The sequence below is a fragment of the Armigeres subalbatus genome, chromosome 1 (assembly GCF_024139115.2).
Source record: "Armigeres subalbatus isolate Guangzhou_Male chromosome 1, GZ_Asu_2, whole genome shotgun sequence".
In the NCBI taxonomy this organism is placed as follows: domain Eukaryota; kingdom Metazoa; phylum Arthropoda; class Insecta; order Diptera; family Culicidae; genus Armigeres; species Armigeres subalbatus.
The window spans coordinates 678,394-692,248 of NC_085139.1; the positions used below are offsets into that span (position 1 = coordinate 678,394).

The 13,855-nt window shown below is 39.2% G+C and overlaps 1 protein-coding gene across 8 annotated transcripts in view; it reads right to left on the bottom strand.

Annotated features, from left to right (window-relative positions):
* Window positions 1–13,855, bottom strand: part of LOC134219459 (homeotic protein antennapedia) — a 223,547-nt gene that overhangs the window by 23,974 nt on the left and 185,718 nt on the right. For 3 of the 8 annotated variants that reach the window (XM_062698192.1, XM_062698202.1, XM_062698198.1), the window contains 2 exons: window positions 7,917–9,197; window positions 7,635–7,854 (listed from right to left, as the gene is read on the bottom strand). In XM_062698192.1, coding sequence (XP_062554176.1) covers window positions 7,635–7,854; window positions 7,917–8,426 — 730 coding nt within the window. In that variant the 5' untranslated portion in view covers window positions 8,427–9,197. Of the gene's footprint in view, window positions 1–6,131; window positions 7,855–7,916; window positions 9,198–13,855 lie in introns of those variants that run through there. The other 5 variants (XM_062698217.1, XM_062698226.1, XM_062698211.1 and 2 more) reach the window with 4 other exon arrangements.

Sequence of the window (13,855 nt, forward strand, 5' to 3'; positions counted from 1 at the left end):
TTCCATTTGATTTCACTACGTTTTGTTATCTTTCCAGATACGTATTTCGACCTCAACTGTGAGGCCGACTTCAGTGTCTCGTACTTGACTCGACTTGATTAAATGGAAAGTACTAAACTCGCCTTAGATAGTTGAAGACATTCCACTAAAAGAGCTAAAATATTTTTTCTCAATCTACAAGGTCAATGCAAACAGCATGGGCAATGGTTTTTGTGCGATAGTAGAAGCAACGATCGAACTAGTTGGTGCTGAGGTAGCTCTTGAAGGAGACTTGTATGAAGTTGTTGGATAATTTGTTCACATTGGATTGAGTAATTGGCTTAGGTCCCATCACTGAAATTCGATTCGCGCTGTAAAAAAATCAAATTCTACAGGCTGACAAAAGAATAAAGGGCGATTCATAAACCACGTCGACCATTTTAGGGGAGAGTGGTGTGGCGACGGTTCATGGTTGAAAATTTATATGAGCAATTACTCAGGGGGAAAGGGGTATCAAAAACTGACCAAAACCTATCCCCGTGGTATATGGACAGCCCCTAAGGTAAATTCGTGCCGAAAATACTGCTTACAATACTCGACGCTAAACTAACAAATGGAAAGTGGAGAATACGCACGAATTACGACCTCACAAAAAGTAGAAAATATTGTGAATCGTCTAATAAACGACATGCGACTGCCGAATTAAAATGATCCAAAAATCATATTCATTAGGAAATTTGATGGTGACTTCATGAGAGAACCTGAAGATGGCGGAGTTTAATCGGCAAGTTGGTATCCTCAATAAGCTCGATGAGAAAGATACTCACTGGAACTCTTATCCAGTGGAACTATTGAGAAGCCTTCTTCTTCAATGGCTCTACATACCAACTAAACTGGACCAATGGTTCTACATTCCTAGACCGGACTGAGAATCAAACTCGCCATCTCCGGATTGGCAATCCTACGCCTTTGTTCAAAAAGAACCAAACGTGGAGGAACGGTGAACCACCAAGTCAGTAATTCATTTTGCTTACCTTGAGTGTTCATTTGAAAGCACATCAATTATATTTTCAACGAAAAGTGATCTAATTGCAGCAGATTCCATCTTTGTTACCTAAAGATGATACCTCCTATTATTGGTGCAGTGTTCCAACAGTTGCGGTATTTTTTAATTCGTGTTCCTACAGTTGCGAGTCCCGTTGTTTTTATATGGGACTCACAACTATAGGAACACTACCGCAACTATAAGTGCAAAGTATTGAATAAGATAAGGTATTTTAATGATACCTACTTTACCGAATTTGATTTGCAAATCTCAAGCTTTTTTCTTTTATTTCGTGTAATGACAGGTTAAAAAATTGATGGGCTTTATTGGTTGCTGTGATTAATATGTAGATTGTAAATTAACGTCCAAGTCGGATGGTTTAATCCCCGGAAATAGGCAATTAACTTTGATTGAAATGTAGATTGTGTAAAAACAATACTACCGCAAATATACGAATACCCACGACTATCGTTACTTTTACCCTACTCTACAAAAGTGCAATACAGTATGTAGTAGTTCATTTGCCAACCCTAAGAGGTATGAGCAGGAAAAGTCGAGCCCTACCACGCGCAGAAAAGCCAAGCTAGTTTGAAACAACAAAAATGTTAGTTGACTTTCAAACTATTTTATTTGTTTTTCTAAGTCTGAGTTGCTTAAACCAAAGTTATAAATACAGTTTGATACAAAAAACTTTTATGGTTTGTTTCTACCCTCAAATGTATGTCTACTAGGGTAAATGACCCAATAGTGGAAGAACTAAGCACGATCCTACACTAATTGGTCAATTACACCTCATCTATACTTCATTTCTTTTACATTGAGAGACCATCTGAAAGCTCTTGAACTCTATTTTACACGGATCGTGTTTTAACTGCATCATAATCCATTATTGTTACCTAAAATATATCCTCCAATTACTGGTGCAGTGTTCCAATAGTTGCGGTATTTTGTTATTTGTGTTCCTATAGTTGCGAATCCCATAGATTTTATATGGGATTCGCAATTATTGGCGCAAGGGAGAGAAAGGGATAAGCTATTTTAAATATACTTTACCTATTCAAAAAAATTCCTATGATGTTTATGTTTCTAACGTTTATGTTTATGTTTATGTTTTTAACGTTTATGTTTATGTTTATGTCTCTAACGTATTATGACAGGTCATCTAATTGACCGGTACGGTGGGTTGCTGTGATTAATTAGGTAATTCTCTAAAATTCGTACTACCACAACTATAGGAACACCCACGACTAACGGAACTTTTACCCTACAACATTAATTATGCTTGTGTCAAACTAACTAAACATTGTTTCTATCATATATTAAGTTGTATTTAACTGCGGTGTGTTTTATAATTCAAACCTCGCTAATAGGATGTTTCAACTAATTGAACATGTTGAATCAATCAAAAAGAAACCTGAAAATCGGTTCAAGATATCTTAACACATTTTTGTTAAATTTACCTAAAAATTTACCTAAATTACAACCTACATGATTTCCATTTTTCTGTTAAAGAGCTCGATGGGTACTACTCGTTAAAACTATTTTTGGAAAATGGCGTATACTTTTTCCGTTTACGGTAGTGCTGCGGTGTTTTGGTTGAATAGCACTGTTGTGTTGCACTGCATTCAGTCACCATCAAATGAGTGAATTGTTTTTTTCTAATCATGTGGTCAACATACAACGTTCCTTCCGCTCTTAATCCTGCGGATCTTAATTGTCATTTCAAGTTATCGAGGAAACACGGTGGTGTAAAGCACCACCTTTTCTAACGTAATTGATTGAAACTTGGCTGAAATTCCCGTCGTATTCTTTGGAAATCAACTATAGCCTTTTCGAAAAAAAAAATCGGTTCCTGGAGAGTTTTGATGTTCGCGAATCCAGAGGAACCCGTAAGACCACTAGAGTAGCCTCGGATGTTAAATGACAGCAGGAGTAGAATAACTTTCCGAAGAGTGAGTGGACTCATAGGCTGAATCCAAGTGTATCAAGATGGATGAGCATCGGTCAGATCACATCCATCTGAACAATACTTTTCGTATGTCCTCGTTTAGATGTTAAGAAGAGCGAGATGCTTGATGTTCACGGGTGAGATACTACTTCGGATAATATTATCCAGAGGATTTGTCACGAGGTAGAGAAATGAAATGCGGTCTGCAACGACTTAGGTAGCCTGCTTTTTGCAGCGTGGGATCACATGGACGTCACGTGGAACTCTCTCCGATGTAATGCCGAAAGGTGATATCAGGGAGTTCTGGAAGGTCTGGAAGGTCTGTGTCAAGGTGGGTTCAACTGGTCGGTATTCCAAACCCATTTGCCTGTTCGAAGAGTCTGGTTGCAGATTCTCATCACATTTTAAAAAAGTGGCTTCCACTTAAAAAGTGGAAATAAAATTGAAAAGTGGCTTCACGATCCAAAGATCCTATTTCATTCTTTGATAATTCCAAGACATTATTTTATGAGCATTTCAAACTTGGTTTACATCGCCAAACGAAAACAATGAAATCAAACCAATACAACTAGGCCGAACTCCTCGAGTAATTCAGAACAAAACTGCTAGAGGAACTCAATGCCTTCTAGAAGGTATACTGGAAAGAACGAAGTAGAAGAGATTCAGAAAGAATCGCCGTTCCTTTTAATGAAGTTTCTTCAAATGTACTTTCTTGAAGATACGATTTTTTTTTTGTATTTTTGTGTTGTTGTATCACGTGTATCACGTAGGTATCGCACCGCTGGGGTTGATTGTTGTTTGTTCGGTATGCTGGTAAGGCGGCACCGAAAAACCAACAATCAACTCCGAAAATGAAGTCTAAAATACTAGATTGAACAGTCGGCAAAGAACACGGCAATGTTTAACGGACACTGATAGGAAACTCGGTACTTGGAACGTTCGACCCTGTTGGAACCTGCGCGAGTTTTCCTCCTTGATCGAGAGCTGCAAAAGGTGAAGGCGGAGATTGTCGCACTTCAGGAGATCCGATGACGACGAACAGAAGAACCGAAATTCCGTGCCGTTGACCCAATTGCGGGTACCTCATCACATCTACTAGAGTGGCGGCGAGAAGGTGGAGCATGGAGTTGGTTTCGTAGTGCTTGGTAAGCAGCAGCGTCGAATAATTAAATGGAGGCCGGTAAGTGATTACATCTGCGTGTTAAGAATTGAGGGCAAGTTCTTCAACTACAGCTTGACCAATGCATACGCCCCAACCAACGACAAACCCGATGATAATGCCGGATAATGCTCAAAACACGACGTGAAATTCATCATCGGTGACGCCAACGTACAGGTTTGAAGGGAAGAGTTTTTTCGTCCAGTCATTGGAAAGGAGAGCCTCCACACAACTACTAATGAGAATGCCATGAGGCTAGTAAATTTTGCCGCAGTCAGAGGAAACCTATTTTGCACGTACGAATATTCGAAAGCACACCTGGAAATACTCAAAGGGCGATACGTGTTCTGAAATCGATCATGTTTTGGTGAACGGTCGACATTTCTCCGATGTCATAGATGTGAGGACCTTCCAAGGCCCAAATATCGGTACAATGAAAAACTATTCTCGGAGACAGAGGGAAGCTTCACCAGAAACGACGCACGAAAGTTGTACAAAACAATCAACAACAAGCGCAAGAAAAGTGCACCGGCGCCAGCTCCGGAAATCTGTTGACCGACCGAGCCGGGGTGCTTGCAGAAGGAGCATTAGGTTTGGCTTCGGACACGGTTTTGTATTTTTGAATTTTTGTGATTTTGCATTTTTTTGTATTTTTGTGATTTTGCAGTTTTTGTTTTTTTTTTGTATTTTTGTATTTTTGTATTTTGGTGTTTTTGTTTGACTTCGGACACGGTTTTGTATTTTTGTATTTTTGTATTTTTGTATTTTTGTATTTTTGTATTTTTGTATTTTTTTATTTTTGTATTTTTGTATTTTTGTATTTTTGTATTTTTGTATTTTTGTATTTTGTATTTTGTATTTTTGTATTTTGTATTTTTGTATTTTGTATTTTTGTATTTTGTATTTTGTATTTTGTATTTGTATTTTGTATTTTGTATTTTTGTATTTGTATTTTGTATTTTGTATTTTGTATTTGTATTTTGTATTTGTATTTTGTATTTGTATTTTGTATTTGTATTTTGTATTTGTATTTTGTATTTGTATTTTGTATTTGTATTTTGTATTTGTATTTTGTATTTGTATTTTGTATTTGTATTTTGTATTTGTAATTTGTATTTTGTATTTTTGTATTTTGTATTTTTGTATTTTGTATTTTTGTATTTTTGTATTTTGTATTTTGTATTTTTGTATTTTGTATTTTGTATTTTGTATTTTTGTATTTTATATTTTTGTATTTTGTATTTTTGTATTTTTGTATTTTTTGTATTTTTGTATTTTGTATTTTGTATTTTTGTATTTTTGTATTTTGTATTTTTGTATTTTGTATTTTGTATTTTGTATTTTTGTATTTTTGTATTTTTGTATTTTTGTATTTTGAATTTATTTGTATTTTGTATTTTGTATTTTTTTGTATTTTGTATTTTGTCACCCCTGCACCCCAGCATCCCCCAGCACCCCACACCCCACACCCCAGCACCCCCACCCCAGCACCCTGCACCCCTGCACCCCAGCACCCCTGCACCCCTGCACCCCACACCCCCACCCCACACCTGCACCCCAGCACCCCCAGCACCCCTGCACCCCACACCCCTGCACCCCAGCACCCTGCACCCCACATCCCCTGCACCCCACATCCCCTGCACCCCTGCACCCCACACCCCAGCACCCCCAGCACCCCACACCCCACACCCCACCCCTGCACCCCTGCACCCCTGCACCCCCACACCCTGCACCTGCACCCCACACCCCACACCACATCCCTGCACCCCACTCTGCACCCCCACATCTGCACCCCACACCCCTGCACACTCTGCATGCACCCTGCACCCCACACCCCACACCCCACACCCCTGCACTCCCCTGCACCCCACTCTGCACTCTGCATCACTCTCACCCCTGCACCCCTGCATCTCTGCACTCAGCACTTGCATCTCTGCACTCTGCACTTCACCCCTGCATTTTGTATTTTTTGCATTTTTATTTTTGTATTTTATTTGTATTTTTGTATTTTTGTATTTTTGTATTTTTGTATTTTTGTATTTTTGTATTTTTGTATGTTTGTATTTTTTTACCGCGAGGTTGAAGAGATTTGAAATGAGCTGCATTTAGATTTTACGTGTTGGCAATGCACGGTGGCTAAAATCGTGTTTTAGCGCGTTTATTTAATAGTACCTTTATTATGTTATTTATCGTAATGGCGTCTTCGAGGCATTTTATCAGAAAGTCGATCCGCTTCTTGAGAGGTATTCAGCTTACTGATTGGGGGATTGATGAGATGAAAAAAATATTTTTTTCCACTTTGCTACATGGAAGGTATATGTCTTAAAAAATAGTAGAGGTGAGCCAGCCAAGGGCTGAAAACCTCTTTAATAAAGACGATAATAATAATGGCTTAACAATATAAAAAGTTCTCCTGAAAAACTTTGTCGAATACACCTAGTTTGAAATTTCATTACTTTTGGAGATTCATTACTTTTATGACAACAAGCTTTAAACATGTTCGACGTATAAACAAACAAGCATATGGAGACGCATGGTACATTTGTTCATACACTCCTTGTGATGGGAGATTGATTTCTGCTTTGCACAGTAGGAAATGGTTTTTGATTAAACATTCCTTACATTCGCTTACAATTCTACAGTTCAGCTTTCAATTTAAAGTTCATTACTTGTACTTTGTTATGCGTATGAAATTGGCTGCCAAAATTTGCCCGTTGTCAAGCTGCAGTTAAATAAAATATGACTAAAAAATCCAATAAAACTGCGATAACCTTTATATAATAAAAAAAAACAATTTTTAAGGGCTTGTCAGCATAAAACGTAAAAAATCTCCAAAGGTAACTGAATTACAAGTTTATCGGGAGTTCGACAAAGTTTTTCAGGAGAACTTTTGCTACAACTTTTATGAGCAATCAAACCATATGTGCTGTGAAGTGGGGAAAATAAATTTTTCATCTTACTTTTAGGGGGATTGATCAGTAAGCTGAATACTTCCACCCAATACCCAATGATTGTTACCAGAGCAAACTCATTAATAACAAATAATAATTTCGATAGCAGATTTAGATATGGACTTATTTGGTATCTGATTGCCTAAATAACAAACGACATTTAAACATCATTCTGCACTGAAATATCATAAACTACGGCGGACTATAAACTTTTACTGCGACGAAATAAAACGCAACAGCCGTGGCTTCCCTAGGAATCGCAAAGCTTGACCGCAAGCACCCAAAACCAAAGAAAGTAGAAAAGGCCGTGGAAAAGAAAAACAATTATTAATTAAGATCAAATTTTCCTTTTTTCGTCGGTGCGTCGGTCGTTTCCGTTCGCCTCTTCTGAATGAAGTACACTGTGCTGTGTGTAACCTTTAGTAATTTTTGCTCTCCTCTAATTCAAAGTATTGTTGTGGAATTCTAATGACTAATAACGTCGTGCCAAGTGATGTGGCGTAATAAATTGATAGCCGTTAATCTTATATGGCGCTCGAAAGTAAAACTCACCGAACTGACTCCTCATCCATGGGTAGAGCGGCGACTGAAGGCCCGAGTTGGAATTTTGACTGTTTGGCGGTGGTTGCTGTCCTTGGTGTAGCTGCGGAGGTTGTTGGTGCATCATATTTGGTGGTTGCTGGGGTACAACGCCAGGCGGACCACCACCCGTATTAGTGTACATGCCCATGTGCTGCGGATTCTGGTGCACCTGATCGGGGGGAAAACAATCCTAATATCAGCGGTATTATCTGGCTCTTGGAGCTGTTGTTCACGTGCAGCACTCTTACTTACCTGTCCTTGCGCGTGTCCCATATGATGCTGAGGTATTGTCATTTGTGCGGTGTTCATGTGATGGCTCATCTGCTCCAACGGAGGGGATCCATTTTCAGCACCGTAAGTTCCTAGACCATTTGGGCCATTACCTACCGCGGCCTGCAATTTACAGCTAGCGTAAACAATCGGTTGCTGCTGTTGAGGTTGTACTTGCGTTTGCTGTAAGGGATTGCCATTTGTTTGCTGAGGTATCACACCACCCACCTGACTTGAAGGGCTATCGGCTCGCGCGTATCCGGCAGGATCCATGTTTTGCTGATAGTACCCCATCCGGTCGTAGGGCGGAAAGCGTGGATACGGAGGCATATTTCCCTGGCTGGCATGGCTCTGACTGTGGTGGTACATCTGTTGACTGGTATCCAAACCATCCACACCAGTCCCAGGATAATGGCCGTGCATGTCTGAATTCATATAGGAATTTGTAAAGTATGACGTCATACTTTCACAATTATTTGTACTCATTGTCATTTTGAAAGGTTTGGTTTGGGCGCTTAAGCTTAGCTATCGGTTTACAGTTTTGTTGTTTGAAAAGCTGACAAGGATGCTCCAAAATCAACACTTAGCTCCAGATGTATTGAGGAGATTAGTGATCAATCATCTGTCTCGAATGCGATCGATGAATAATGCGTCAAATCCATGAATGTAATACGATTTGCAAAATACGTGGTCGTGTACCGGTGGAAGTTTCACTGGAACCGCTTGAGATTTTACACTTGCACTTAATACTTTTACTATTCCCTTATCTAATTAGTAGACTTAATTTGTAAAACTATCACAAAAGCTTTTCTTATTGTGTATTGACTTTTTCGTGACGATTTATGCCTGGCATGCGTGAAACTTCGTGATGATGATATTTTATACAACGTGATGATGAATACTGTGATGCTTCGAGCAACTTTCGCCTTCACTTTACTTTTATATATGGCAAAACACAACAAATCGTACGCAAAATTACTGCATTGAATTAAAATCAAGCTCAATTAAACCTTTGCTCACATACGCTGCCACACAAATGCACGGGCACACTTATACACACTTCTATATCCTCTTGCCAGCAGAAGGAATTTATTCAAGGGTAGTTAGCAGGCGATGGTGTCGGTGGTGTTTGCTGGGGTTAATCCGAAATACAAAATACCGTTTGAACCAAACTAAGAAAAAGCCGCTCTCAGGTTGGATCACGATTCATCGATGCTGGGCCAGTACGATGTCAGTACGGTTCTGAACGGTTGCGAAATTATCCTGCAAGAAAGGAAACCGAGATCGAAAACATTATGATTAGACGTCTGATCATTCTGATGTGAAGTGGTAAACTGCAAAAACTGTGTCACGATTTTTTAAGCGACTTATTTTTCGTTAAGAACATCCGTTTATGCATGTGTGATTATGATGAAAGAAAAAGAATATTCATGCTATGCCATTTTCACCGCAGCGTCTGCTATTTTTTATGCGAAGCGTGCTCTGATTTAATCCAATCTTTGCAGCAGGTTTTCCAAAAAAAAAAATGTTTTCGTCTTTAGACGAGTAATATTAACCAATAGAAGATGTTCCATCTTTTTACATAAATAGCAAACAAAATACTATTGAAAACAAGAATGGAGTTTTTACGTTTCTTTTCCGGTTTTTCTTCTCAAAGCTACCATATACAACTTATCGAAAACAAAGCAATTTGGGTTGTTTCTGATTATATATACAGAAACGGCTGTGAAGTCTTGAAATGTGGTTCATTTATTTTCAATAATTGTCTAATAACTTTCTGATTTTGAAAAGTCTGTTTCAAATGCATTTCCGCAGTTATAAATTGAGAGCTTTGCAATAATTTACATTTTAAGTAACGAGCACAATGATACTCTTACACCCAGAGAAAATTTTCAACCCGTTAGAACGAAGTGCTAATCCAACCCGTCGCAATATAGGGATTGGTAATACCGCGGTATAACCAGACCTCTTACAAAATCGTTACATTATAAATCGATAATTTCTCATTATTGATTATGATCACTACCGTTCATCGATTTCTATAGCGAATATAGGAGCCGATTTTGTTTATGTCGAATAAATCAGAATTTTTCCCTGTTTCGGTATTATACATTGGTCCTTTTGAACAAGGTTAGGATTTGCGAAGAATTGAAAACCTTAACTCAGCCATACTGTTCCGAGGAGCGACACATTTACAAAACTTCAGCATGTTATCTGCCAGAATGAATTATAAACATTCGACTGGCACAAAGAGATGGATTCGAGATCTGAGGGAAACACCGTCATTCGAGACTGCTGTGGAAGACGGCCTTAGTGACACTTCTAGGAGCAGCGCAGACGTTCCGGTGTGTCAAAGTTTTTCAGAAAGTAGCATCAGCGGAAAGTCTGCCGGTTTATTTTGAAAATGAATAATTTGATTTCATGCTATTTTCAAAATTAGTTACCCACGGGAGACTATGAGTGTCAGAGATGCGGTCGTTGTGATCTGCGCAAAGCGTGTAATCATAATTAGTCGATGCTCAAGTGCGCGAAAATCGTTCTTGGCGCTTTCCCGAAAGCGAGATCATCAACGGTTGGTCGTCGTCTTCGTCGTCGGCGGAAAATTCTCTCCGCGTCTGCCGATGGAAAATCCATCGGTGTGAAGCAGTGAGATTATTACCACGATGATAAATTAGCAAGCAGATCTTTCGGCTTGTAAACACAACAGCAGAATGGCATCTCGGGTAAAAGAAACTTTTTTGTCCAACAATTGCCATTTTACTATTTTCTTAGTCCGTCGCCGTATCGTGGATATTTCTGCTTTGTTATTCTTTTTTGAAGGAGGAATCAACGAAACGTATCTCTGTCGTTTCGAAGCGGTGAAAAACAACTTCTGTTGCCAAACGTAATTAATTTTTATGTCTCGGTGTTAATCCTCCGAGAGTATCTGGATACCAGAACAAAAAGTCTCAAAAAGACGGAAGGAGGAAGTTGGTGGAGGTAATCCAGAGAGGACACGTCACCTACCCATAAAGACTGAATCCATTGCGCAAAAATTCTCTGTTGGTCGATACCTACGGAAGACGTAGACGACTGTAGAACAAGAAATAAACGAAGTTGTTTCAAATAAGCTATTAATTATTCTGCGTTTCGCTGACTTGCTCTTGGCGAATGGGTTTATGAATTATGAAATACCCGTTCTTCGCTTTTGCACAAAGTGGTTGACCATCATCGAAATTCTCTCGTCTCCGATGGTATTTTCTTGGCATCGAATGCTGCTCACCCAGATGGTATGGCTGAGAAATTGGTGGATGATTTTTGAACAACTGTTGACCTTTGCCTGTCGAGTATACATTCGGTTAGAGTGAAAGCCAATTTGGTTTTGCAGTGTTCAAGTTGAATAGTTGGGGTCACACATGCTTGAGTGCTTGACAAACGCGAGGCAAGCTATAAATCAACATTAATCGCTTCTGATTATGTTCAAAACAATGGTATCGGGTCTTTCTCTGTCTCGCACTGAGACAAAGTGGGTTTAGTTCAACCCGTATGACGATGATATCAAAACTAAAAATCTCTCTCTCCCTCGTCATCTTTCATATTTGTCTTCAAGGATTAGCTGTCACTGGCATTCATTCCAGTCACCATCCAGTGGTTCCGATAGTCTAGTCGAGATGAGAGAATTTGCTGAGAACATTACTTCATCGGTTTGCTCTGGAACCACATTCATCATTTGATTTGATTAAATTTAATTGAATTTAAAGCGAGTTGCTTCCATTTCTGAACACATAGTTTCAGTGCACACAATAAACCGCAAACAAGCTGGTAGGTATTAGGCGATGCTTTCAGAGGGAGGGTATGCCGGTCTATTTCTGCCACGCCAGACAAACATTTTTGGAGCAGACCGTTTACCCCATCGTAGCAATGCTCCCAGGTTGCAGCAACCTGTGCTGTCAGAAACTCTCACAAGCATCCTCGTATCCGCTGGGGGTGGGCAGGGTAAGAGCATGAAAATCGTTTCCTTCATCCGAGTATTCGGAGCCGTACATTGGGGAGAAATGTGGACGATAAACCAGCGCACTAAAATGATTTAGAACTGAAAAACTCCTTAGCTGATAAAGGCCTATATTTAAAACTTGTTCAATTTTCAATACCTACTTCTATAACTATTTTTATTCCTAATTTGGTTAAAATCGCCTTTGTATGACAAAAAACTTTTTGTGGGGAAGGGTCATTCGGCCGAAGTTACAAAAAGGGTAAAACCCATTTTGCCGGAAGTCATTTTACTGAACATGGCCGAAAGTGTCGTTCGATCGAACTGGTCATTGGGCCGAAAAGGTCATTTGACCGAAATGGTTAGCTGTTTATCACGAAAAAACAGGTTCGTAGGTAGCATAAAAGTTTCAGAAGGGCATTTTGCATTATTCTACCCCTGGAATTGGCATTACTGAAATGGAGCATTTTCTCGTCGTCATCAGATTCCCAACAATAATGCAAGGAGCAACACAATAATAGGTTTGGTTTTGACGCTGCTAAATCATCATATATTGCAGTAACCTAGCCGTCTCGGATGGCCTCCCCACAGCCGACCACGACGCATGGCAAGGACAACAATGATCGTTCCAATGACGATGATGGTGTTGCTGTTGGTGCTGAATTTGTGCTGAAATTTCCCGAAGCAAATTCTAAACGTTTTACCAAGAAAATCTGTGATCATGGGCCGAACGGCTGGCAAGCAATGGATGAATTCACTGGAGCAGAACAATGGGTGGCTACCATCATCCACATCAATGTACATATTTATTCACACCTTGGTTGCCGTAGTCGATGGCAACAAAAGCGCAGCAGCATAGCGGTAGGAAAATGCTATCTGGATTGAATTCCTGCTAAATGGTGTGAATATTTGCCTTGTGATTTGATTAATTTATAACATTTTTGCTTTAAAGGCTACGGCTGGCGTAGAAATTGCATCGGTCAAGCCAATCGATGACGAGACCATTTCACACGATGTGGCGTCTACAGTTAGCCTAACTAGCAGAGGCGTAGTATTGCCACTTCGGTGATGGCAGGTTCGTTTCGCGTATGCTATATTTCTCCATTTCAATTAATACAACCTGGCAAAAATCTCAAAATAAAAAACGGGAGGAACTGTGCCCCATACAGGTGGATTCAAACATATATAAATTGGTGGTAATAACTACAAAAAAATCTCATAATTATTGTGTAAAACTATGGAATAAACAATTCTTCAACGTTTCAATACAAGAAATGTAAGCTTTTTATACTATAAAATTGTGAGATTTCAATACAATGGTTGTATTACAATCTTTACAAATTGTCTATGCCGATATTTTTGTAAGGTTCTTATGCAGATATCTCCAATCCGCTGGTTTGGTATATTATCCTAAAGCACTTTTTTAGCCTTTCTTGTGTGCTTTCCTATGGACTTTTTATACTGCACGGCATCATCACCGCTGAAATACCTAATCTGATTTTATTTACTAGAATTGGAGTCCCTCAAAAAAACATCATCAATAAAAGTTTCAAAGATAATCCGCGCAATTGATTTCAAATGCCTGAATGTAGTTGTTTTAGTTTCTGATGACTTAATCAGATATTTTAACTCAAATGTTTGTCTTAATTTCCACATATTTTAGCCAAATATCAACAATATATTTTATCCGTTATGACGCCGAGTTATTCAAGTGATAATAGACATCTAAACTATTTTTAATTGCGTTTTAATAACGTTAGCGAGGGACCGTCGTCCACGGTAATGGCAAAGTAATTTACGTTCTGCATGCAGGAGGAGTGCATGCAGCAATGTCTCTCTCTTAACTCGGTGTGGATTTAGTTGCACGGAGCAGGGTAGTATGTACTGATTGAAAAATGAGTATTCATGTGCATCATCCACGCCCGAACGGCGAGTAGCGAGCAGTCTGCGT